This window comes from Anopheles stephensi, chromosome 2 (genome assembly GCF_013141755.1).
Source record: "Anopheles stephensi strain Indian chromosome 2, UCI_ANSTEP_V1.0, whole genome shotgun sequence".
Lineage (NCBI taxonomy): Eukaryota > Metazoa > Arthropoda > Insecta > Diptera > Culicidae > Anopheles > Anopheles stephensi.
This window is the reverse complement of record NC_050202.1, coordinates 27,714,879-27,742,063: the sequence shown is the minus strand read 5'-3', so window position 1 is coordinate 27,742,063 and position 27,185 is coordinate 27,714,879. Positions and strand designations below refer to the sequence as shown.

General features: G+C 44.8%; 1 protein-coding gene across 5 annotated transcripts in view; it reads left to right on the top strand.

Moving 5' to 3' along the window:
- LOC118506027 (muscarinic acetylcholine receptor DM1) overlaps positions 1–25,797 on the top strand; it is a 92,385-nt gene extending 66,588 nt beyond the window's left edge. For 4 of the 5 annotated variants that reach the window (XM_036042641.1, XM_036042642.1, XM_036042640.1 and 1 more), the window contains exons 4-6: positions 21,294–21,474; positions 21,589–21,776; positions 23,563–25,797. In XM_036042641.1, the coding sequence (XP_035898534.1) occupies positions 21,294–21,474; positions 21,589–21,776; positions 23,563–24,379 (1,186 nt within the window). In that variant the 3' untranslated portion in view covers positions 24,380–25,797. The remainder of the gene's footprint in view (positions 1–21,293; positions 21,475–21,588; positions 21,777–23,562) is intronic. The other variant, XM_036042644.1, reaches the window with a different exon arrangement.
- Positions 25,798–27,185: the final 1,388 nt, after the last annotated feature.

Here is a 27,185-nt window from a genome sequence, read left to right as displayed (position 1 = left end):
GGCATACTCCCGGGAGCAAGGAAGAATATAGGGCGGTAGATGGGCAAAGATATCGCCAAGGACAAGGATCTTTGGTCTTTTGCCGCATCCTGTAGCGAATGGGTTAGGAAGTCGTTCCGAAGCAAAACAATGGACGACTTGTTAGATGACCAGTGCAGGCGTGAGTGTGCTGAAGATGCAAGCGCAATAAGGCAAAGTGCTTTTTGCTAAAATGGTTTTAATTTGCTCAATGTGGTCAATGCATATGATCGTTTGAGGCTCCGGTCTTTACATGGATGGGCTGCAGTTCAAATCCCATCTGGGCTAGTAAGCTATAAATGCCAGACATGATCTAAGAGGCTCTTTAGGCCAAGAAGAAGAAGAAGAATGGTTGTGGCATGAGGTGACGAAAGGAATTGACGTCCTCAATTCATTCTTAATTATTGTCTTATACTAGCATATTCACAGCAGAGCATCTATCAATTTAAAAGAGATATTCTGAACGGCCAGAGAGTTAGATGCGATCAGTAAGGCTTCTTTGAGGTCATCAGAACGGGATAGTGAATCCTATCGATTATTGCGATCAAAATTTGTTACCCACTTATCTGGCGCTACAACCGCTTTGCGGTCTTGGTCTGCTCCAACAATCCTCGATACCGCTCACGGTTTAGCGCCGTCGTCTGCCAATCCGTTATCCCGGCCGTTCTGACGGACGCATCATCGCCATCACTCCGTCTCAATTTGGGCCTACCACGCCTCCTCTGTCCGTGTGGCCGGCATAAAAGGACTTTACGGGCTGGGTCGTCCGGTGTCATTCACATGACCTGAACAGCCCACTGATGGTGAGATCATCGTACATCACGTAGAGCTCGTCATTGTAGCTGCTCCTCCATTGTCCATTGTCCTTCCACACATACGGGGCCAAAAATCCTTCTGAGCATCTTCCTTTCGAACGCGGCTAAGAGGGCTTCGTCAATTTTAGACAGAGTCCATGTCTCAGAGGCGTATGTGAGTACTGGGACTTTAAATGTTCTGTACAGTCCCAGCTTCGTCCGTCGGTGACAGGTATTTAGAATAGAGAATTTTCCTCAGTTCCTCAGTATGACCGGTTGGCAGCCAGCACCCTTGCGCGTAACTCAACATCAATGTTGTTGTCGTTGCTGACTTTTGACCCCAGAAAGGTGAAGTTTTGGACGACTTCAAAGGTGCAAAATTTGTTTAATGTTTTATTTTATTTTTTTTGTTTAATTTGTTTAATATTTTTAATGGGACATGCTTTTTCCTTACCAAATTTTTACTTATTGAAATGTTGAGTATCTGACATCTAAAGGTGTTGAATCCTTTATCGTAATTTCTGATTTCCTTGAGACCTAGCAAGGGGTTCGGCTTGTCATTTCTGGCTTTCTCTGGCTTGATTATACTTTTGGCTGGATAGTCAGTGGTCTGCAAGGGATTTCAACTTCGGTCCAGACGCGTGAAGATCGACGCCGCTGTTACCTACGCCACAGGACCGCCCCATCCAAAGCACATAGCATCAGAAAATGTGTGTACAACCCACGAAAAATTTCTCTGGCCTTCAGACCGCCTCAGCGAGCCAACATGAATTTGACATCACATATCTAAAAAACCATTTAAAACATGGAATCTGCCCAAACAGGCATCAAATTTAATTTTGAAACCATTTAGACAAACTCCCCCCTGTTCCACACATCCACATCACCAAAATGAAGCCCGAACGTTAAAAAGCGAAGATAAAGAAATCATTTAAACGACGAAAGATGACACTTTTCATATCCATCCACTTTTCAAAGTTTTCGCTTATCTTCAAGCGCAAGAAGGTGGGACGTCTTCGTTCAGTGCGTCCAACGAAAGAAAGGAAGGAAAAACTTCACTCAGCCAAATCGAAATAGATCTTGAACAAGTTGAAAAATAGAGCAAAATAGACGAAATTCGAGCACTTTGAAACGAAAGTAAACAGTTTTTTGTTCTACTTTTTAATTCTTGCAAAACATTCTTGGGTATCTGATGTCTTGAACGAACCTCGGGCTCGAGCTCGAGTTTCGTTTCATTTTCCCTTTTTTCTTTTCCTTACATCCAATTTATCATGCTCCAGCGAATGCTCTGGTGGTATTAAAATTTCGTCCAATCCAGGTGTTGACGGTTGGTGACGTTTAAGCTTATGGCTAAAACGGGTGATTGGTAGCCCTCGTTCCATGCTTCTCGTTCTCTTTCTCACTTTTGTAGCAGCATCACAATCGCGAACAAATTGTTAGTTAAGTCGGAAGGCAATTTGGAAACCGACAACTTCCTTTCTGGTGGTCGTAGCCAGCTGGAAGAATAGTTTCCCTCTCGGGCAGTATGCGCGCCATCGAGATTTCCGGTGCTTTGGAGGTTTTCCGGTGTCGGTTTTTGTCAAAAGATCGGACGTTAGATGGTGGCACTGGAATATAAGGTGTAGGCTAGACAGGTGGGAAATTAAATATGAAGCTCTGGTTGATGTATTCTAGCTGTGGTGAGGAATTCTTTAGGATTCTTTAGGTTGTAAATATTTTTCAAATATATTTTACGAGACAGTAATGATTGTAAGAAATATTTAAGTCATACGTAGCAGAGTGATTGTTTTGTGAAGTTTTACTCTTATTACATGAACTCCAAACTGTAATTGGAGATCTTCATATTGGGTTGAGAAAAGTTTTCCCGCTTCGTCATCATCGGAAAATAATATCGCTTCTAGCACCCACCAGCAACAATCCATGCAACAAGCACTGGAGAAAGTTAGACCGTCAAACAATCGATAATGATGAACGCCGCTTAGTGCCGATTCGATTTTACCGCTTTAGTTTCCCCTTGTGCTAGGTTTGCTTTTTGGCGGAAAGAAATTGCCCGAAAACGCCTGTTGAATGTCAATAAAGTGTCGGAACGAGAAAGAAATGTCCGCAATGTTTGGCAATCGGTGGCCTGCCGCCTCATGCGACTTGGCCTCAAACGCTATGAGCAATCCATTTCGGTGGCTTAAAACAAGTTGGCCGTTCTATTCTTTGCTTGCCTGGTGTCCAGACTAGCCGAGTTCCATTTACTTTAGTATTGTGCGATAGATTAAATTTACTCACGTCAAACCAGGAGCAATGATTGATGATCGGAATCGATCCGTACTTCGGGTGAGCTTGTTGGTTTGCTCAGGATGTGCCTTAGATTGTGAGTAAATCGGATAGTGGTAGCGATGAGTTTGGTAGCTGAAAGCACTATCTGCAGTTTGATGCATTTATAAATATATGTTTTCTTATTTACTGTTGAACATCTTGCTGGTAAACAAGGTTGTCCTCTATCGGTGCTCAGTTTGTAGAAAATAATTACTCGGAAGAATACACATCACGGACCTAGGACAGGTTGCGATAATAGGAGTTCTTTATTTAGCAATAAATTAACTCTGCCCCAGAAACGATGTTTTGATGCGGATCGTTACCATTTGATTGGAAAGTTAATCGGAACGGAACATAATCAGGCAGTGTGAATTCTGTCAGCTTGACCTTAGCAAATGATTCCTTTGAACTAGAATGCGTGCTTCAAACGAACCATCACCGACGAACACCCTATAAACCTATTTCGGGATGCTGCGGTACCATGTCATCAAATATTAAACTTTTGTATCTAAGAGTGTGTGTGTGTGTGTGCATTTCGGTGTGCCATTAGCTTGGCCTAATTGCGAATACTTTGATTGATGAGCAAACTGAAAACTCATCTAATATCTTCGGTTACAACAGTTTGGCCCACATATCGGTGAGCTGAAGTGCATGTTTTTGTGTGGTAGAATGAATGGAACACCCATCGGATAGTACAGCACATTTCATCACAAAGCAGTGCTGAGGAATTTTACAAGGTTCCATGCACTGGCCACACTCACACACACACACACCGTGTGTGACACTGTTATCAGTGGGAGAGCATAACGCCGCAGTACCGGGTGCTCAGCAGCACCAGGCATCGTTCCGGTTGGCACTCATACGTCAATCAAAATGGCATTGGGTAGAGTGGTTCCAATTTCACTCTGTGTGCGGGGAAATAATGCAGCCCATCGGAGGATGTGGTGCGCAGATCAATCAAGCTTCTGTTACTCGATGCTCTAGGGTCCGTTCGATCAATTCGGGCGGCTTCGCATCGGAAGCAGGGGAAGAATGGGCATGGGCGATGACCACGTTTGCAAGGATCAGTTTAAATCAATGTGCCCGGGTGTGCACAGTCTGACCTTCTACATACAATAATAGCCGCCTCTCTCTCTCTCTCCGTCGACCGTGATGGCAAAATGTGACGAGATCATGACCTGGCTTACGGCTGGAAAGCTGTAAGCACCATTGCAGAGGAGCGAGCACTTGCAACTAGCAAAAGGAGTAAATGGAGCAAATCATTGGAAAATGAAACCAACGCCCAACCAACTCCGGTGGCCATTAGAAGTGTTTCATTTTTCAACGGCTTTCGGCAACGCTGCGCACGCCGGCAGTATCGGGCTCGGGCTTGCGTCCTGACGGGTCCTAATTGGAAACCTAATCACCACGATACATCGCCCAGCGAGCGCCGCAAACCGGAAGAGACCGTTTCCCTGGAGGAGCTCGGAAAGCGAACAAAAAAAAAAAGAAGCTTCAACTCAATCTGAACAATGGCGTGTCGGAAAACTGTCGATGGGCAAGGTCATTCCTTTCGACGAGAGTTTGGGTTTTTTACACTGCTTTTCGACCGTTGTATGTAGCTTTCCGCCAAGTGGTCGGTGGTAACTTTACGGCAACGTGATGACGTTTGGATATTGCTTTGGGGATTTTGGTCCCTCGTACCGCGGTTAGCGCGAAATAGAACGCTATGTTCCCTTGAGCAGGACCGGCCGAACCTTGTGTTGGCCGTAGTGAAATGGATGCGGTGGTTGTTGAGGACACGTTACGGATTACAGAGCATTGCGGTGCGAATGTTTTAAAATTTGAGGGTTTTTTTTCCATTTAACGCCTCGCAAAGTTGCTATTGAATTCAACGTTAGCTTTTTTATTAGCATCTTTAATTTTTAAATAAAAAATCTTCATGTTCGATGTTCAGATAATTGAAGAATAATTCAAATCTATAAAATATGTGAAATTGAACTAAAATCTCCAGTTACTACCTTGAAAGATGATACGAATATATCGATTATACACCCTTCAAACGTCGTTGAATGTTGCTGACGATTTGTGCACGTGTTCAGAGTTGAATATGTTCTTTCGTGCTGCATTTCCATGGAGAATATATCATTCAACATAAATTATTGAAGTTGCCCAAATTTCGAGGCAGAAAGAAGCAGCAAATGACATCAACACCTGTCAGCAAGTTGTGTTTTTTTATTCGACAAAGGCGGTCTCATCTTACTGTTTAGAACTAATTTGCAGATAAAATACAATTCCTATTAGTTGGGTGACAATTCTTGGAGGAGTGGTCTGGTGGAAGAGGTGCCAGTGGTGTCAGTCTTTACGAGGCAAGGACTGGCTATCCAACTATGAGGTATCTATAAGTTTCTTCCTCTTCCATGGCACTATAACCTCGAGAGGTTTGGGCCTGCCATTTCTGGTTTTCTGTGACTTGGTTTTACCCAAAGTAAAGTAGTCAGCCCTATGAACGGGGGGAGGCGGTTTGGATGGGATATGAACCGCGGTCCTGCCGTGTGAAGATCGGCAGCGTTATCACCATTGCCACCGGACCGACCCGATCAATAAGTTGAGTAAGCCAGAAATGACGGGCATGAGCTGAGAAGGCATTAAGGCATTTCGTAACCAATCTAGCGAAGTCCCATCGTATATGAAGTCTCAACCCTCTTAGAGATTGGTATGGATCTTGGAGAGCTATATTGTTTACGTGTAACGATGATACTAATGTTATGAAAAGAATTTTGAAGTCCTCCACCGGACACCAGATTTACACAAACCTAGGTATCCTGTGTGTATATGTTAAAAAATATTGTGTACATGTAAAATAATTCGCCTCTAGCAGTATCCAAAGAATAACCCTAGCTGACCAAAGGCATTCTATCACACAGATTGTACTGATTGCCTTAAAAAACACAAGATAATCAGCCTGATCATGAACGTCGAACGGCAAAAAAGCTTCATCAAAAAGCTCAATCAATATCATAGCAGTGTTCGAGCTGCCGTTCGAGTAATAACCGGAGCTTTCATTCGACGAATGCTTGACATGAAATATGCTGAAATCATTTTCGTTTGCAGCGTTTACTCGCTGAAATCGTTTTTACTTTAATTTGACGATAGTTTTTCTTTTCCTGTATTTTATTTGTACTTTATCGCTCTCCGTAAACAAAATGTTCATGCAGTATTGTTCATATTTTGGGTCCGGTTTGACAGTTCAGAAGCCAGTTTGACAACCAAAAAAGCTTAAAAAATCGATGTGACATTCGTCGATTCGAATATGTTGGATGATACCAAATTTTCTGCCGTTCGATTCGACGTCTCCATTCGATTCGACTGCCGTTCGACGTTCATGATCAGGCCGAATATTTCACTTTGCATACAGTGACGGACAATAGAATAAGATCACTTCTAATAGCAATATGGACAGGCCGTTCTTAAATAAAATAATCAAACTAAACTTTGGCAAAAGCATCCTCAACAACTCAAGTTTTTATTTCGATTCTAGTTTTTTTTACAAAAATTCACAAATCATTGGGTAAAAAATACTTTAATAAAGTAATAAGATGTGACTCAAATTTGTTTTTGATTACATACCTAGACTATGTGAAGGTTGAAAGATAGAAAGAAAGGATGTCCAAAACTATTTAAAAAAAAAGCCAACAGCTGAAACTTAATTTAAAAAAATAAGTCAATCCGCTAAAAATATAAACCATAACCTCAGTTTTACGATTTTAAAACATCAAGTGGTCTTATTCTGCTATCCGTCACTGTACATGGCTTCCATAATATATTGATTCATTTTAACCGCAAGTACTCAAAGCGATGCTGACACAGTGATGGAAGCGATAGCGACAACAGTCTTCACACGGCAGGACCGATGTTTAAATCCCCGCCGGACTGTCCCCTCAAAATGAGGACTGACTATGCAAGTTCGTGGAATCGTTAAGTGTAGTAACCCAGGCATGTCCTAAGAAGAGCGAGAGACTTGAAGCAAAAGCTAACGGAAGACATTATTTCAAATCATTCCACAACAACAAGCATGCCTATCCAGAACTATAATTAGACTAATCACTTAACAGCCACATTTAGCATAAATTAAATGCAGGAAGTAAACAACTATTAAAACTATATCACCCGTTTCCTGTATGAGTCACCTCCTGTGCCTGTGGAACTTTCCAAATAACAAGGAATCCCTCCCCTCCAAAAACGCTCAAACCGGAATGAAAACAACGTTCGCAGCTCATCAGTAAAGTGTTGTTCAATTAAACTGCCCCTAAAATGCTAATTCCATCCGTCTGCTCGTCTGCTCGAGTCGCAAACAAGCAAACCAGAGGCGGAACGCATCCATTAATTTACGAGTCGGACCACGAGTATTTTTCCCAAAACTGTCAGTTCCAACACTCGAGTACGCTCGGAACGCAAATGACAGACTCACCTACTCCTCCCCCCTCCCCCGTGTAGCCTACCACCCACTTATTTTTTATGCTAATTAGAACTTGAGCCCGCGGAACAGACACAGTATTTTTAGTGTTTCTCAAGACAGCAGTAGTTGTTTCTTGCGCTGTTTGCTTCCATTGGCAGGAAGCAAGGAGCTCGCAAGCTCGCCTACATGTTGAGCCTAGTTTTTAGTTCCGGCAAGAAAAGTTCGCAGCTCTAGTAACCAGTTTCCCGCACACAACACACAATGTTGCAAGCACCAGTCTGGGAGGAGAGAAAAAGCGACCGAACCGAAGCTGCTGGAAAGGAAGTACAGATTTTACGCATCAATTTGGTGTGATCGTAATTTTTGGCTAGCGTGAAATAATTTCTCGGAACACAACACGGGCGTCAACGAGGCCACGCGTTGCGAAATATGTTCACGCTTCTCCCTCTCCCTTGCCTAACTTTGGAGTACGGCAGTGGGTCTCATTTGCTGGTGGAATGCTGGCGGAGGTGCTATCAACAGCTTCTCCAGCACGTTTTCTCCATAATGATTTAAATCGTTACACGCGTTCGGCTGTAATGATTGTCCTAACCTTGAAACGTAACGCTTATCGCTGATATGGAGGCGGTTCGGTTTTTTTTTGCTCCATGAAACATACTCATCATGCAAGCAACATGTCGCTGCAAATTTCGGCTAGATAAACGAGCAGAGACACGAACATTCTTTCTCAACCCACCTGAGCGCGTTATGCCGGTGTCACCAGGCTTCGCCGGGAATGTTTAAATGAGCGAGAAATCCTGAGCTGCTTTTTTTTGGGCCCTTGCTTCAACTCATGGAGGCTGACAAGGGTAGGACGATATTTGGGAGCTTTAAGCGGCACTAAACAGAGGATCGGTTCCGGGGATGGGAACCGGAAGTTCATAAAGCTAAACAAATTTGTACATCATGCCGTCCTCTCTCGCTCTCTCGCTCTCTCGCTCTCACAAGCTCTCCAGCTGCAGATGTTTCTCCTTGAAGCGCGATTGTACCGGAGCAGAAAAGCTCCGGAATAAATGATTAGTTCCTGTGCTCAGTAAATAATCTGAGCACTGTTTCTGGATAGCAGCGTTCTGCTATCGCGCCTGAAACGTTGCCAAAACATTGAGCGTGATAATGATTGCTGGGAAATGACGGCATGATGAACAACAACTAAGCATTGGGAAGCATTGGGCTAACCTGCCCGTTCGACCGGAAAAAAAGGCAAAGCAACCGGCATGCGGCATACCGGTGGTCGAGGGGGGGGGGACAGAAAATTCGGAAAATATTTCGCCCGAATAACGCACCGCAGTCAGCAGCAATAAGCGTCGCGTTCATTCTTGATGGTAATGACGTCAGCAGCGGCAGTATGAACGTGAGGGTTGGTATTTTTTTTGGTTGGCGATGGTTGGATCAGGTTGGGACGGAAAGCATTATGTCGCAAACGAGGTGAAAAAGCAGTAACAGCAAGAGAAGAGAAGAAAAACACTACCTGTTGGGATTTGTGGGGAAAGTGAGGCTTTTGCACTTAGGGAGGAAGTATTTGAGCATGTATGAGAGAGAGTGAGAGTTATTAAAATTTCATACATTCCCTGATATGTTCCATTGGTTCATTTTCACGTCGTGGTGATTGCTGCTCAAAATGTTTGTTTCGTTTATAAACTTTTTATCTATCCAAATGTGCTACAGACAAGTTTGTGTGAGCCATAAAAACAGCCGGCCCCTCAGCTATTACGAGAACCACATGTTCAAAAATCAAATTGTAACGCTACAACGGAGGAAAGTTGTTGTCGCTTCACAAACCCTGGAAGCAAACCATTTATACAACTGATATTGTTCTTCGCACGGCATATGAGTGGGGTGGGGTGGGTTTCACCCACAACAAAACACGTGCCTCCCCGTAACTGGATTAGGTTGTCAATGTGATTGCATATCGCAATCATTTTCACCACACACACTCGACAACTACAGCTATTCGCATTCCCCGTTCGATGGCTGCGTTACGTTGGCGGCTGTTGATCACACTCATGTTGGTCCTGCCGAACCGGGAGGACTGCCAGTGTCAGTCGTTAATACCGCTACCGTGCCATCAATGATAATGCAAGGATTACGGGAAAACCCCTTTCTTTGCTCCTTCTTCGAGAGCAACGATCGGCCAAAGTCGGCCGAAAACGATAAAATCGAAAGTACAGGCTTGTCATCGAACCGACGATAGGAAGAGCTGAGCCTTTTTTGAACAAAACCGATGGTAAATCGATGTAGTATGACCTGCAGAGATCAAGCTTGCGTGATCGTAACGAACCGTTTCCGGGAAGGTATCGGACAGTTTGACGCGCTCGCCTTCTAAGAATGTTTCTTGTTTTGTGCTTAATTAGGCGAAACATTCCCCTCTCCGTTTAGCGTATAATTGCTTGTAATACTTAAAATAAATGGTTTCAATAGTCACAGGAGGTTTGTCGAATAGTTTTGCAATTCATGGAATTGGGCAATTTTGATTTGTGTTTCTGGGTGGAGTGTAGTAAAAGGCTGGCTGGGACTGGTTGTTTATAGGACAGTATCTGAATCAAATTTTACCCAGACCCGACTTTCTCGCTATGGATATACCCAAGAGAAAAGGAAACCAGAAATGGCAGGCTAAACCCTGTCGAGGTTTTAGTGCCAAAGAAGATATAGTTGTGGTACATGTATGCTACATTCAAGGGCCTTTGCCAGGGAAATTTCCTCTTCAATTTGGCGATGGAGAGGGCCAATCGCGTGACTCGGAGGTGAAATCTTCGGGGACCATCTTTTCGACGAAAACGTTTTTGATGGTGGTAGTAGTTGAAATGAGCTAAGTTAAACCTATTTAAGTTGGTTCTCGCTATTGCCCTGAGATAACTTCTCGACGATGATACTTTCAATACTTACATACGCCTCGGAGACATGGCGTACAAATCAGATGGAATCCTCTAAGAAGCTTTCAAGGTGCCGCTACAATGAGGATTACCACGTCGTACAACGAATTAGACTCGCCAGGTTCCGGAGAGCTGGTCATGTCATGAGAATGACACCGGACGACCCAATCCGTAAAGTCCTTAGAGGTTGTCCACATGGACAAAGAAGGCGTGGTAGGCTCAAATTGAAATGGATCCACGGAATTGATGCGTTCGTCAGAAAGGCTCAGAAAGGGGATATTGGATTGCCAGAGCGGGTTTGAAAGGTCTGGGCTTGGCATTTCTGGTTTCCAGTGACATGATCTTGCCCGTAGCTGGATAGTCAGACTTGCGTACGGGAAAGTGGTCTGGATGGGATTTGATCCCCAGTCCTGTCACGTCACCGTTATCACCTCAGCCACCGAACCACCTCAAAAACTATGCTTACAGTAAAGGATACTATGGAATTTTTACAATCAGCAATAAATAAAGAAAGCAGTAATTAAATTGAAAGCGCCCCGGTGGTAGATGCGATAGCAGTGACGGTCTTTACACGACAAGACCGAAGTTCAAATATCATCTGGGCCGTTCACCCCTAGTGAGGTCCTTCTATCCAACTATGCGGTATCAACAAGTCTAGTAAGCCAGAAATTGCAGGCATGACCTTTAAGAGGACGTTAGGTTAAGAGTTAGACCAAACACTCGATAGACTATACATAGCTGATTGGTAAGTTCCAACGCCGATTTGCAATTCTCCCCTCACTCAATCAAGATTCCATTGGACGACTTCTTAGTACCATAAAGGGTCTGTATTGTGAGTAATGTTTTACGCTTGAAGATATGCAATTTTTAGTACAAAACGTGTTGAAAAACATGTCTTAAGTCATTATTAATCCATTTACCTCGTCCATAAAGCTATCTCAATGAATTACCTTTTTTCCTAAGTATTAAAGAGACATTATCACGGCCCAAGTCTAGGACTTGCAGAAAAAGCCCCATTTTAATACACTTTAATCATAGCTTCATAACCTCAGCTGATAAACGATGCCTCACACCCACTGATACGCTCGACCACCGTATGTGGCTTTCCCCATGTGCTACATCAGCAGGCACTAAACCAATCTTGCCGAGCAGCCGAGCCGAGTTTTTGCATAATACATTGAAAAGTTTGTAAAGAAAATAGCTGTAACAGATTGGAAATTTGTACAGCCACGGAACGGAATCACCAAGGGGGAAACGGAAGCGAAACAGCGGTTGTGGAAAACTTGCACAGATTACAGCGTACCGCGATCGGGAGGTAATGTAATAAATCATTACACAAACAAAGCTGCTTCCCCGTTACCGTAGGTCCATCGAGGTCCCACAAAAGCGCGTGTAGTCACGAGTGTAACATTGTTTCCCGCGCACTCACCTGCCACGATCTGTCTGTGCGTAAGTAAAGGCCACGAGGCACGATCTCCCGCGGCGTTCCAGTGGACAGTGGGCCTGTTCGGGGTTTACGAACCAATTTCGGCACCGTTCGAAAGTAAGTTAACCTAATTTGCCTTTACCGGAGACCGGCGGTGCTCTAGAACACCGCACGCCGGTGTCATCTGCTGGAACACGTACGTTGTGAGGTGTGCTGGTACTGGCGTTTGAGAGAAAATTACCATCAACAGCAAAGGAAGCGTAAAACACCTGAGTATGGGAAAAAGAATAGCATCCGGGAACTCAACTTCCAAGGACCAGACTTCCCCAGCAGGTGTGGCTCGAATCGGGCTCCATTATAATGTCGCTCACGTCGTGCTGGAGGCTGTCGAACTTTTTCAACTTCTCCATCTGGCACGGTAAAACGGAGTACGTGCGTGAGTGCGTGCGTGCGTGCGTACGACCGTTCGAACCATGTGCCTGATGTTGCCCTTTACTGGAAACCGTAAATGGCAAGGCATGGTAGCTTTATCTTTATCAGCTGCCGGAGCGAGACAGCCAGGTGACAGATAAGCAATGACAATGAAGTAAAATCTTTATAAGCGTACAACTTTGGAGGTGTAGACATTTTGGAGCAACAAAAAAACCTCCCCCCGCTACCGCGTATTGTGATGTGGTGAGGAAGCGGTATTAAACGTAAAATTTGTAAAATAACAACCACGTCACGTATCCGCCGTGGTCACACTTAGATCGGCATCAGATCGAACCAATTTCGCGTACAAATCGCGCTCTCTCTCGTGCAAAGAGGAGAGAACCAAATTTCTGGGAAGACAAACGTCTACAAATCGAAACAGCAAAACCTGACCGGGTTCTTACCGGAGGAAACGATTACCGGGTGAAGATAGCAGGGCGCGAGGTAAACAAATCAGGATGTTCGGTGTTGCTGAACCTGCACGAGCGCGGAAGGTGCACGTGTCGGCTGTCGAGCGAGATTGGTAGGCTTTTGATGGTTTTTAAAATGGTATTGGATTCGCTTTCCGGAAGGATTATGGTAAGCGAAAGAGATTGATGCGATTTTTGCGAAAGAAGAGAAAGCAATAATGTGTTTCTTGTTGGGGGTTTTCTTGCTAGTTTATATCTTTAAAATAACACATTTTTCGCTACCATTTGCTTTACCCGAACGAGTTTTTTTACTCACTTTATCACTAAGATGCCACATTCTATAGTGAAGAAATGAAAATATTCTAGTGAAAACTTTTATTTGTCTCATTTATGAAATATTCTCAACCACTTTCAAGAGCCGCACTTAAAGTGTTTAAGGCTAAGGATAGAGCCAATCTGATGGTCGAGGCGATAGTGGCGCCGGTCTTTAAACGGCAGTGGACCGGGGATCATATCTCATACAGACGGGCTCCAAATTAAGTCACAGGAGGCAACGCAGGACCGAGATCTTTCGAGGTTGTAGTTCTATAGAAGTTTTCTTATTACGAATTAATAACAAAATGTCCTTGACATAGCATGAACCACAGTTTTTGATGTTTTGCCTTCAAATTCTTCTCAAATCTTTCCAAAACTACACGTCCGAACACACCGGTACTCTTATCATTAGTTTTGGAGCCACAGTTTTCTGCCTTTATCTTTTTGTGGATATGTTTCTACTTAGTTTCAATCCAAACATCCTGCCCAAAACAGCTTACCAATTAAATGTTGCTCTCATTAAAGTACGATTTCCGACCAAAACAGTTGGATCAGCATAACTTATTATGTAGAAAAGCGGTTTGGTTCGGTGGATGTTGATATGCAACGCAATTTATCACTGGATGGGTCTCAACTTGGTCCTTTTGAGTTCTTTCTGTTTGAGTTCTTAATGGCAACCACTCAAAATATTTGTTGACTGCTGTTCTGGTTCTTGTCACGAAATTTCCCTTTATTCACCTTGACTATGTGCTTTCACCAAAAAACTCACTTTGATTGTCCAGATATGATTTTATTTGGCAAAGCATAAGCTAACCTGTAGTTGGCACATGTGCATTTAAACAGTTAATATTTATTAAACAGCTGACGGTTCAAATCCCATTCTGACCGTTCCTCCATAGTAAGGGCTGACTATCCAAGTAGGCGGTACCGTTAAGTCTAGCTAGCTAGAAATTAAACAGCTTTGTTTAAATTGGACAATTAAAACCACTTATCGAACTGAACCTGATTTGCGCGATCAACATCCAAAGTTTCCATCCATATAAATTTTGAATCACTCCGAGGAATGTTTCAAGTGAATCGTGGATTTATTTATGAATGATCGCTGTGGAGTTTTGCAATCATATAATAGTATTGTTTTACCATTTGGTGGAATTTTACTGAGGTATAGGATAGCGAATCGATGCCTTGTGATTGGAATCTTGGCATCATCTATCCTATATACAAGAAGGGAGATAGGCTAGAGTGCAGCAACTACAGGGGTATTACGGTGTTGAATACGGCCTACAAGATTTTCTCACTAATCTTAAAAGATCGACTTGTCCCATTCGTCGAAGAGATAGTCGGAAACTATCAGAGAGGATTCCGAAACGGAAAATCAACCACTGACCATATCTTCACGATGCGGCAAATCTTGGAGAAGATGGCGGAGCAGCAGCTCCACTCCTACCCATCTCTTCATTGATTTTAAAGCCGCATATGAGTGCATAGCCAGGGTAAAGCTGTACGACGCAATGAGCTCTTTTGGAATCCCGGCCAAGCTTACCAGGCTTGTAAGAATGACAATGGCCAACATCACATGCCAGGTGAAGGTGGATGGAAAACTCTCAGGGTCTTTTGCTACCACCAAGGGCTTGCGCCAGGGAGATGGGCTTGCCTGTCTCCTCTTTAGCCTGGCCATCCGCGACTCGGAGGTGGAAACTTCGGGGACCATCTTCTTTAAGTCAATCCAGATCCTGGCATACGCTGATGATATATACATCATTGGTTTGAGGCTCTCCTATGTAGCAGAAGCAATAGCCAAAGGATCGAGCGTGCGGCACAGAACCTCGGGTTGGAGATTAATGATGTACAGATAGGTGACCGCACCTTCGAAGTCGTCCAAAACTTCACCTATCTGGGGTCAAAAGTCAGCACCGACAACAACATTGATGTTGAGTTACGCGCAAGGGTGCTGGCTGCCAACCGGTCATACTACAGCCTGAGGAAACTTCTCCACTCTAAATACCTGTCGCAACGGACAAAGCTGGGACTGTACAGAACTTTTATAGTCCCAGTACTCATATACGCCTCTGAGACATGGACTCTGTCCAAAACTAACGAAGCCCTCTTAGCCGCGTTCGAGAGGAAGATGCTCAGAAGGATTTTTGGCCCCGTATGTGTGGAAGGACAATGGAGGAGCCGCTAAAATGACGAGCTCTTAGATTCGCCAGGCTCCGGTGGGCTGGTCACGTCACAAGAATGACAACGGACGACCCAGCCCGTAAAGTCCTTTTAGGCCTTCCACACGGACAGACCCAAATTGAGATGAAGTGATGGCGTTGATGCGTCCGCCAGAACGGCCGGGATAACGGATTGGCAGAAGACGGCGCTAAACCGTCGAGGATTGTTGCAGCAGGCCAAGACCGCAAAGCGGTTGTAGCGCCTGATAAGTTAGTAAGTAAGTAACTTTTAACGAGATTTCCAACAAATTTTCGACAGTTCTTCCGAAACCAGTTCAAATATGAATGATAGAGCGTAGCCATGTAAACAAGTACAGTCGGACAGCAGTAGGGTTTAACAGGATAGCATCAAACAACTGATACAAGGTTCCTTAATGCGTTGCAAATCTTCTCTTACCGTTTTAAGATTTTATTGTATGGTTTGACAGTTACATAGCTTATTTGTATCTATTTGAAACATTCACCAGAGTAATTAGAAAGCTTCATTTTTGGATTATGGAGTAGTCTGCATTTTTTTTGAGGAATTTGAGGTATTGTTAGCTCTCATGGGATGGGAACCTCCATTATCTAAAACTATTGTTTATGAAAAGCATCGTTTAGGAGGGTTTTTTTTTAAATTAAACTCAGTACAAATATTAAGTTTTGTTGAGACTACGGCCTTATTATGTATTAGATGTACTATAGAAAATTAAGTTTATTTCAAGTTTAGGCCTAAAAGGTGTTTAAGGTTAAGTAATCATCCAAATGCTCTGGAATTTATAGAAAATAATTGTTTCGCTTAAAGATAATACAGGCAAAGTAATGGTCCTATGTTCTTCCTTGGTCATGTCGGATATCTAATAGCTTCCTAGACGTATGAATACCACGTGGTTGGATGGTCAGTCTTCACTATGAGGGAACGGCCCAGATGGGGATTCGAGCCCCAGCTCTTAATCCATTTAGTGATCACAAAGGGGTAATCAACCGAATGCTCTGAAATTTGATAAAATAAAATATAAATTGTATCGGAAATTTCGAGTATTACAGCAGGTAAAGTTATGAACAGAAGAGTAATCCAAAAATATTGCAAAAACTGTGTAAATTCGAAGCGCGAAGCTTTATAAATTAGTATCAGTGTAGTTGTGTCCACAGTAAACTGAACTACCAATAGCCTGCAGATAACAAACAAAACCAACGTTGTTGTACTTTAAAGTTTTTCCTCTACACTCAGCAAAATGCACTCCTTCAATCGACAATCGACTTCATTAGTCCTGTCCATTAAATGTTCCTCAGCACAATCTAGCTAGGTATTCTTCTCTTCCAAACGAAATAAATTCACACAAAATCGCCATCCATCCCCCCCGCTCATAGCAGCGGAAGCTATAAATGAGCAGAATCAACTGCTTCTTCACTCCGACAATCTCCGGCTCTCTGTCATCCTTTCTCAACATCTGCCACCGTATCGAAGGCAAACTGCTGCCTGAAAAGAAACCTGCCAGCATCCCGGACGAAAGTTGCCGCATTCGGTGACCATTGCAGAGAGAGTGCCGCCGTGGTGCGAACTTACCGCCAAGATGCTAGTGGGGCAGCAACCACTTTCACGTTGTGTCGTAATTTAATCAACTTTATCCAATGGAAGAAAAAATAATTCTTGATTGAATCAACCATTTCCTGTGTGACCTCCGGGCAGCTCTTTCCGCGCGTTAGGCAAAGATGCTGCTGTCGAGTCATCTCATGGTCAGCGGGATCATTGCCGAACGAAACGACGCTGGCCCGTTATCCGTTTGTGAGTGACGGAGATCCGCATCTACGGGTGTACCTCATCAATGCTTGGGGCCAGAACTTGGGATAACCCGCTTTTAAAAGGGTACAATTGTAAACTACCCTTTGGGAACATCCTCGGCACGGCTCTCCGTGCTGGCCGATGTACGGGTTGCGATGGGCTTGAATTATGTGAGCCAGTCAAGTGGTTCCATATTTTAGCACACACACACAGACGATGGCTTGGGCGTGGTGCTAGCTGATGTCCTGCAGGTTTTAGCCCGGTTGCCCATCCAGGATACAAGCTCGCACCCTGCCAGACAATAAATAAATCGTTTTACGTCAAAAGTAAGTCGTACACGGGTGCGCGCGTGTGTGTGTTTGAATTACTTTTTGTGTTAAGTCTCCCGGCAGACAGAATTCGACAAAGACGAGGGTGCTGAGTGTTTCATTCCTTTTCCTTCTCCCCCTCTCTCCCTCTCTACCCTCCGGACCACTGTTTTCAGTTAACCCACTTCAAGACATTCGCAAAAAGGGTGAGGAGTGTGGGTGAAATATTGAAAATAAAACATGTGGCTCACTAGCGCAAAACTGATGTTTTCCTGGGACGGGGACACCATCCAATAGGCGTCTCCAATCTCTTCAGTCCCCCCCAAAAAAAAACACGCACACATTCACATACGCGCGCGTACGGGTGATTTTGAAGACAAGCAACAGCTAAGACCGGGGGAAAACTGTTGGAATTTGCAATCCAGTGTCGACAAGGGCGGGCCAAAGGTTTAACCACGGACCATCAGGAGGATGCTTTGTTTCGGGGAACTTCGACAACAAAAACCAACGAGGCGAAGTCGCGTGGGCTCGGCTGGGCACATGGGTGGTGTTTCCAATGGCATTTGAAAATGAAATCCCATCCCCAACCAAAGATCAAGCGGTGGGAAAGGTCGGGAATGGCACTTCGAGATATGATGCCGGGTTTCGGTTTAGGTAAGCCCTGGGTCCGGCCGGGTAACGGATACGCCAACTAAGGTTATCACGTTACTGCTCCCCGAGCCTGAGAATTCCGAAAAGCCCATCGGGGTCCACCCTGTGGTGTGGAGCGTTGCTGTTGGCCCGCTCCGAGTGTTTTTTGGGGAGAAACCTCGAAGACCCAGTTTTGCGGTCGAGTGATTTAAACTCTCCGAACCGAATCGAGGCAGCCCTCAGATCTGTGTTCTGGTACCCCTATCAAAGTGAAGGTGGGTTAGGGATGGTTATATGTTTGTTTGTTTTTTTCCCCCTGGTCTGCCGGTTACGGATGAAGAAGGATTCATCGTTCCATCATTCTGTTGAATTGGTTGCAAATAGGATTTTACGAGAGGTTTTTTGTTGAAACTTACGTTTACTCTTCCTTTCGATATTAGTTTTTTATTAAATCCACTTGGCTTCGGGATTTCCGATGATGGAGATGAAGGTGAAGAAAATTCTCGCTCTCTCTCGCTCCCTCAATATGTGTCTCATTTTTCAGCGTTGGATTAAACCCTGGAAGAAAAACCAAAACAAATTTATGATCCACGACCCGAACTTACCAAGGGAGCAGGTGAAAATGGTTCCGTGGATGAATGAGGTGTACCGTAGGTGCTGTTTAACGGGGTGTTTATTTGGCAACAATTGCGGTTTAATGTAAGAGTTATCCTCCAAGGTATTTTATGTTATTGCGAAAGCAGAGATCTTCGCCTTCGTCAAACGCGCGGATGAAGGATCGGTTTGATGGACATAAAGATGGAGATTGCTGTGCTGCGTCATGTAAGGGACATTTGATGAGGATGGCATTGAAGCTTTCAAAATTGATTTGTGTTTCGCTCAACATCAATGTGATCCAAATGGTGATCATTGCTCATTATGATGGTTGACGTTTCCATATTTTTCAAATCCGATTGTTTGAATTTGGAGTAATGGTAGTTTAATGACACATTTTAAACTATTAATTTTTTTTGTTCTATTCATTAAACACGTCCTGGCTGTAGTCATTGTAGGTTTGGAGACATTTCCTTCTCAGAACCGTCAAGGTGCACCTTATCCCGAGAGAACTTGGCCGATGCGTTAATAGTACATCGTTTTACAAATTCGTGGTATTGTTGTTTGCGAGGGTCGGTATCGTGCGTGGACATCACATCCCGCCATTGCTTGGGGAGAGCTCTTTTCGTGGTCCTCCATCACTCTATTGTGTCTGCAGTTTTTAGCCGTTGTAACACGTCCTTGTAACGATGTAGCACATTCTTCATCCAGGTTCCAAGATATTTCGCCTGTGCCATACCGAGACTCTCTATTATCGCACTCATTTATGCATCAAAATATTCATCCAGTCATTCATCATCGCACATCCATGCGAGATACAACACATTTAACGGACAAACTCAGGCAGAACTCAGGAATAGATGGCGGGTAGGCATCATCTTCACCCCAGCAGATCCCGAATAGGAACATTAGAAAATCTGCTGGTGTCCCAAACTGCGTCCAATAAAGAGGGTCGAGTAGCCTCGTAGTCGTCCATAGAAGATGATGCTCTTTGGCATGGTATCCGAGGTTGCAGCCACATGCGTTGGAGACGACCTGTCCTACAGGAGATGCACGCCCATCATTCGAATGACCGCACGATCTTCTGAGATATTATGAATCCAGTACTTCAAGGAAACTTGGGAAGTGAACGAATATAGAAACCTCCTAAGCTCATCTATGTCCCCCAGACTCTTGCACCAAGCTATGCAGAGATAGTCTGTGGGGTATTCTTGAGCTCGTGCGGTAGGACAAGCCCATCAAAAAGAGCTATAACCTTCCAATGCGTCCATTTTTGCCCATTGGTCTGGCCTTTCATTGCCTAGAATACCGCAATGACCGGGCTACCAAACAAGAGATAGTTGGAAAGATTTTTCTAACAAGATTTTTCGTGAAGTAGTTGGGGTTTTTAACAGCCTTCGCAGGTTTTAATGCTTCCGCAGCGCTTAAGTTTTGCGAGAAAATGATACATTCTTCTGGACGACAAACACTTCAATGATCAATAAACCGAAAAAGAATGCAGCGAGCTCCGCTACATAGATTCAAAACGGTCGTCGTAGTTGAAAAAATGCTTGAGATTCTTTTTCTTCTTTCCAGGCCTCACTATCTCTGAGGTCATACCTTCCATTTCTGGCTTACTAGACTTAATGATACCGCTTAGTTGGATAGTCAGTCCTCACTATGATCTATGTAATGTACGCCAAAACCGCTACCCTGCTCTGAGCAGGATTTGTCAGTATAAAATTGGTTTCAATTCAAATTGCCATACTTTTCCACCAAACTTCTGGGAATTGTCGTTCTGTAAAAACTATCGGATATAGACTTTGTTTCTTCTTTTAACGAGTTATTTACTGCGAGAACTGCTCAAAACGCAGCGTTAGCGTTAGGTTTCATACAACCCAATGCGATTCTCACTTAGACAACGATACGGGATGCTATCTAGACGGATCAGATGCTTCTTGGCTGCTCAGTGGCCAACTCTAACGCACAACTATTACAATGATTAAGTATATATTTATATGTCAATGTGTGGGCATAGCTGAGAAGAGCACTTTTAAGTCCTCCAACTTTAAGTCCTCACAGCACATTCAAGTGCGCATTCTTATGTATGTTAACTAAGTGATCTCTTATCGTCGAAAGCCTTCTATTTTGTGCATACTTTCGTTGAATGAACACTTCATCGAGCCTCGACTCATCATTAAAGTATATATTTTGAACATTTTTAAATCCTTAGAAACCCAAATTGTTGCATTACTACTACTGCTACTAAGCACATCAAATTAATTCTTGCACCTGATCATGAAATGGGATTTCCAAGAACGAACATATTGCCGTGCTTTGTCCGGGCTAATCATTCTGATGCGTTGAAAATGCCATCCCTAAAATGCTCCACAAAAGCATTGCTGAAAACTTTCCTACCTTCATAATGCTGCGGACGATGCAGCTCGCCAACCATTGTCCAGTTTTCCATACCTTCGCGAGGGCAGAAACTAGGTCAACCGAGCAGAAATGGAAGTCCATGTTACATTTTCCCTCCACCAGACTACACAACGATCCGGTCCGAGAATTTTGTAAAGTTAGAGCCCTTCGCATTAAGCTAAAGTTGCAGGTGTATTTTACAACAATGCGTGCACAATGCTCGATACTGTCGATTTCAACGGAAACACTTACAACAGTTTTGTATGCTTCTCTCTCCCTCCCTCTCTCCTTGCAGCGATGAAAACACAGCCGTCAACCATTCGGGAGGTCACGTGCTGCCGGCCAGTGTTGCCGACCCGGACGGTTGGCGAAGACCGCGCAGCGAGTCTTCGGCGGACGCGGAAAGCGTCTACATGACCAACGCCGTCCTGCCGGACGGTGCCTACGGACATGGCATGCTCTCCCGACGTTCAAGCGTAAGTAGCCGGTGGCTGGTTTTGTGTGGCAGGCATTGATCGCGGATCACCCTCAGCGCACCATTCTGTGCCGTTCGAAAATCGATGTTGGTTTTTTACCTTTCACGCTTGCAGATCACTATGAACGGAGTCCCGAAAAAGCCGACCACCTTCTTCGGCGGCATCAAGGAGTGGTGCATCGCGTGGTGGCATTCCGGGCGCGAGGACTCCGACGACTACGGGTATGACGTCGAGGAACCGTCGGACTTAGGGTATGCAACACCTGTATCCATAGAAACTCCCCTACCAAGCTCAGTCACCAGGTAGAGGAAGCTCGGTCTCCGAACCTTTCTTTTTTCTATTATACAATCAAATTGATAAGCAAAACTCAAAAACAACCAAGCCGAATGTGTTTCATGTTTCAATGTTGCCATCCTAGTGCTGTGCTGTGTGAACCGCTGTGATAAGCTAATTCTGTTTCTTGTTCTTTCCCCCCTTCCGTCCTACTAACCCCCAGTCCAATCACACCAGCGAACACCAATTCCCAAATGCTTCCCGTGCTTTGTAGGTTAAGCTTTATAAGGCAAAGAAAGTTGTTCTTTTCCGTTGTTTTTTCCTTCGCCGGTTCCGTTCCGCTCCTGCTTAATTTTAGGTTTCCATTCCACGCCCGTTTCCAACCGTCCCGCAATCAAGTAGCGTTCGAAAGTTTTCTTAAACGTTTGCCAAAAACCGGAGTCAAGCTATGGACCATGGGAAGGCTGCAACCCATAGCTCGAACCCGGTTTCGCATGGCAACGCTTTGTTGCTCCCGGTTCGATGTGTTTGGTTTAGTTCCGGTGTGTTTGTTTTGCCGTACGCAAGGTGGGTGAAGCATTCGTGGAACCAAGGAATGGTTTTGGTTTTAGTAGTCAGGCTAGCTCGGGCAAACAGAAAGCGTGAGCAAAATGGCTTTCGACCACAAGGCAGCGTGTCGGTGCAGCAAGTTCTTGGGATGGGTTTTAGAATTAATTCTTCCGCCAGTGGCTTTTTCTTAGATTTTCCGGGTTGATTTTAAAGTATTGCAAAGATGCTGCCTTTAATTGATTGTAATATAACAAATTGCTTAAATTGCTTTAAAGTTAAATTTAGTAGCGAACATCGAAAGCTTAGTAATTTGATTTCTGAAACGTTACGCGCGCTGTGGAATCTGAATCTGAAACGTTACGCGCGCTGTGATGCGAGTTGCATACTGTTAGGCGTGTTATGTTGCTGCACGGCCACGGTCGGTCCAAAAACGTGCTGTTTTACTGTTTGCATTACTAAAAATAAATTATTCATCGATGCTTGATTAAACCAAACCACCATTCACGGGTGGGGAAACGAATCCTTCCGGGTGCCGGGCGATGGGCTGACGACCAAACCCCGCTCTCATCTGGCTCTTGTGCACCATGCGCGCCACAGCACCAAACATCTCCCAGCAACAGCACCAATCACCTCCCATACGCGCCATTTCCATCATAACGAGCTTCGTGTGTCGTCAATCAAACGTCATCAAATACTATGCCCGCGTCGATCGGGAACGAGGCCATTGCTTTTTTTGTTTTTTGGGGGGGATTGTACGGTTACGGGTTTTAGTACTTGCAGCGCCTCGGTTTATCCTGTTTTTTTTATCTTGATATCCATGCCATTGATGTGTTTGTGTAGTGTCCGAGAATGTTATGATGCATTTTTCACATACACACACACCCATATAGCGACCACAAGTGCACCCAGCATTCATCGAGGAACACTCCACCGGACACACATTGTGGAACGATGTGGCTCATCCGCCCTGTTGATTCATTCATCACATTGCGTTAGTTTGTTCGTATTTGCGTTAGCATTGCAAGGTTTTTTCAAACATTTACCTGTGTTTGGGTGGGCGATAACGGCGAGGGAGAGGTAAGATGCTTCGGAACGGGTGGGAGAGACCGCAAAAAAGCCACAAGCCCGTTCCGGTGCACCTTTTCTCCCACGAATCGCACCACCCCCAAAACTCACGTTTGGTGTATTTTTGTACGCTAAAAAATGCAGCTCTGTCCGTCAGTTTCCACCAGCGTCTAATGCAATTTGTTGCCCCTGTCATTTCAGATGCACCTCACTGAATGTGATTCGCGATCCGTACGTGGCCGGCAGTGGTGGTCGCAGTAACGTTGTCAGCATGATCCCGGACATTTCGCCCACACCGATCCGGCCAGCGCTGCCCCCGTTGGCCCACCTGCAAGATATGCACGGTGCCCGGGACTCGCGCTCCCTGCCGAACAGCAACCGGCTGGGTTCGCGCTCCGTCAGCCAGGATTCGGTGTACACCATCCTTATCCGGCTGCCGCCCGAGGGTGGTTCGGGCGATGAGCGGGCTCCCTCGATCAAAATGATACAGGACGATGTGCCGATGTCGATGACGGTGCCGCCGAGACGGCCGCTACCGTCGCGCGACTCGGACTACATCATACCGGTCGCGACCCGGCGCCAGTCGACCGCCACCACCGACTTCCGGTTGCCGCTGTCGGCGAAAATCATCTCGAAACCGCTGTCCAAGCAGCAGCAGCAACTGCACCAAGCCAACCTCGCGCAAACGGCACGCCAGGTGAAGAAGAAGAAAAAGTCGCAGGAAAAGCGGCAGGAAACGAAGGCCGCCAAAACGCTGTCCGCGATCCTGCTCAGCTTCATCATCACCTGGACGCCGTACAACATTCTGGTGCTGCTGAAGCCGCTCACCGCCTGCGCCAAATGCATTCCGCAGGAGCTGTGGGACTTTTTCTACGCCCTCTGCTACATCAACTCGACCATCAACCCGGTCTGCTATGCGCTGTGCAATGCGTCGTTCCGGCGGACCTACGTGCGGATCCTGACCTGCAAGTGGCACACGCGCAACCGGGAAGCAATGACACGCGGTGTGTACAACTAAGGTTGAATCGTGGATGGGAGATTTGGAGTGTTTGTTGGTTAAGTGTCCTGGGATAACACTGGCATTGGTTAGTCCGGCATCGAATAGAACGAAGAACTTTTGAGGTCCAAGCAGCTTAAGTTATACGGTTGTAGAAGAACATTTTCTCCTGAGTTGGCTAACACTGCCATTAGCTTTTGTCCCACTTTTAAGCTCAAACCAGCGCTGCTCCATTGTTAAGGCAATTAAACTTTCTCTGCCTCGGAATATTTTTTCCTATCCCGAAAAATCTAACTTTAATCCGTTTCGAAATTCGCCCACATCAAACTCACGTCCCGACGAAGAAGAAAGAAAGGACGCACGTTTCTGCAACTCCTTCTCCGAACAACAACGACAAAAAGCGTTCCACCCAAAACCGGATATCAATCGACTTCCGATGCATCCGTTTTCGTGACGGGACAAGTCTCGCCGTATCTCTTTGGCCCGTTCCCGGGAATCCGGCTAGGGTTGGCTCGGGGTGTGTAGATTTCTAATAAGCGAGGCTACTCGACGCGAAACGGAAGTCAAACCGTTTGCTTTCACCGTGTCCCCTAGGTGTCAGCCCTGCATCCCTGTTCTTTGTTTGAGCCAAAGGCTCCAATTTAATTCTCACTCGCCTGGACCGGACTCGGATTCTAGCGATTGTCTTTCCACCGGCATGTGCCACACGGGGCGGGCAGAAGGATTCTTTTCGAGGCTCTGTTTTGCACTTTGCGTGTCGTTCCGGTGGCTGGCGCTGGTGTTTGTGTGGCTGTTGCGTGTTTAATTAAGATTAATGAGTGTATTTGCTTTGCCGGCTGCTATAGACATAGACGCTTTCGCGCTATGCCTCACTTACGATCCGACACAGGATGGTGCAAAATGCTCAACCTATCGTCATTTGTTCGTGTGCGTGTGCGTGTGTCTGTACACATACACAGAGAGATACACAAAGACTTGCCGTGCTGTACTGCACGCATAAGGCGAGATTTTCGGGAAGGTTTCGCCAATGTTAATTACATTAAATCCCAACGTACATCTTCGTGGACACGGACAAACAAAACCCAGCAGACAAAGTTTCCCTGCCACCGGCACACGGTTGGGGACAGCCAGAAGACTAATTTCTTTTTCTTACGATGTTGGGGCGCTGTGCTGTTGGATTATTATTAAACGGAGGGCTGTAGGAAAACGTTAGGCTAATTGCAAACCATCCCAGGACTGTGAAACTGTTTAGTTGTGGCGCTGACGGAATTAACTTATTCGAATGTACCGTTGTGCAGATTTAGCGCAGGTTACCCACGGATGGATTATGATATCGACCATCAACCACCATTCCGCAATCACCGATAAGGGGCGATTGTATGTTTTACGGCCTAAATAAAATTAGTACACCCAGTATCGGTACAGTTTCGTGAGCATGGCATACAAATACTCCATGCTCATCAAACATCAAACAACACATTGAGCGCACCTCTCAATCTACACACACACAATATCGGTGCACAATCGCCATTGCATTTTCCTTGCGTTTGTTGGTAGCTAGGTGTAAATGGAGCTGGATGTTAAGTTAAGCCGGAGATGGTTTATTTCTGTTGTTGAGTTTTGGACAGAATTTATAGAACTCTTAAAAACAAAAACAAAATGGTAGCCAAAAACACAGGAACTAAACAAACTATGTAAAGCATCTAGCATCTAGCACCACGTCTCGTGTAGAACGTATAAATATTGGATGGGAAATTAAAGCATACCGTACATACAGTATATATATATATATATATATATATATATATATATATATATATATATATATATATATATATATATATATATATATATATATATATATATATATATATATATATATATATATATATATATATATATATATATATCCGAGAAGCCCGAACACACAAATAGCAAATGTAATTAGTCAGACACGTAGTGATAGCGGGTAGTGTGTGGCAAATAGAACCATTTTCATCGTAAGCTAGTAAACCCCCATCGTATAACCTTCTGTAAGGCGCATTACAGGATGCGAATACACTGTTTTGCCTAGTAGAGGTAGACAAAACGATAATATTGATAGCCGGGTCGGTCGGTACAGCTCGCGGTAGCGGGCGCGGTTTCTCAAACTGACTGCTGCCGTCCTGCTGCTGCCAGACCGCCGGAAACGCTGCAAATATAGTCACTGCAAACACGGTGAACAACGTACACACACAATTGAAACATTGCTCATGGATTAGGGAAAACAAAAGAGGGACACGACCTAACCCGTCGCCACCGTCTTGTGTTTCGCTGTCGAACGCGCCGCGACTCCCGGGAAGGCGCGGGAGCCGGAAGCTCCGGTCGGAACCCGGGGCCGTGGCGCGCTCGCGGCATAGGAATCTAGTAAGTAGATAACACGCAAACGAACCAAATGTCGAAAGTAAGCGAGTCGCGAATCGGAGGGTAATCTAGCGTGGAATTATATACGTGTGTAGCAATTTTGTACAGAATGCAAATAGGGGAAAGCGAGAATCGTTACGGTGTAAGGTTTTCGGTTTGTTTCATTTTTTTAAAGAAGCAATATTGTGTTTAACGGGTTTCGGTTTGAAATTCTTGTGTGCCATCTTTCCACGCAGTCCACGCATTGCATACAACATTGTAACGCTTTACGTAACGCTTCACGCAACCGGGTTCAGTTTCAGTAGCGCTTCAGTGTCATAAACGGCAACGTAGCAACCCGATGAACGAATTCCTGCTGGGATTAGCTATTACTATTATTATTAACAGCAACAACCACAACACACACACTCACAGGCGATAACAT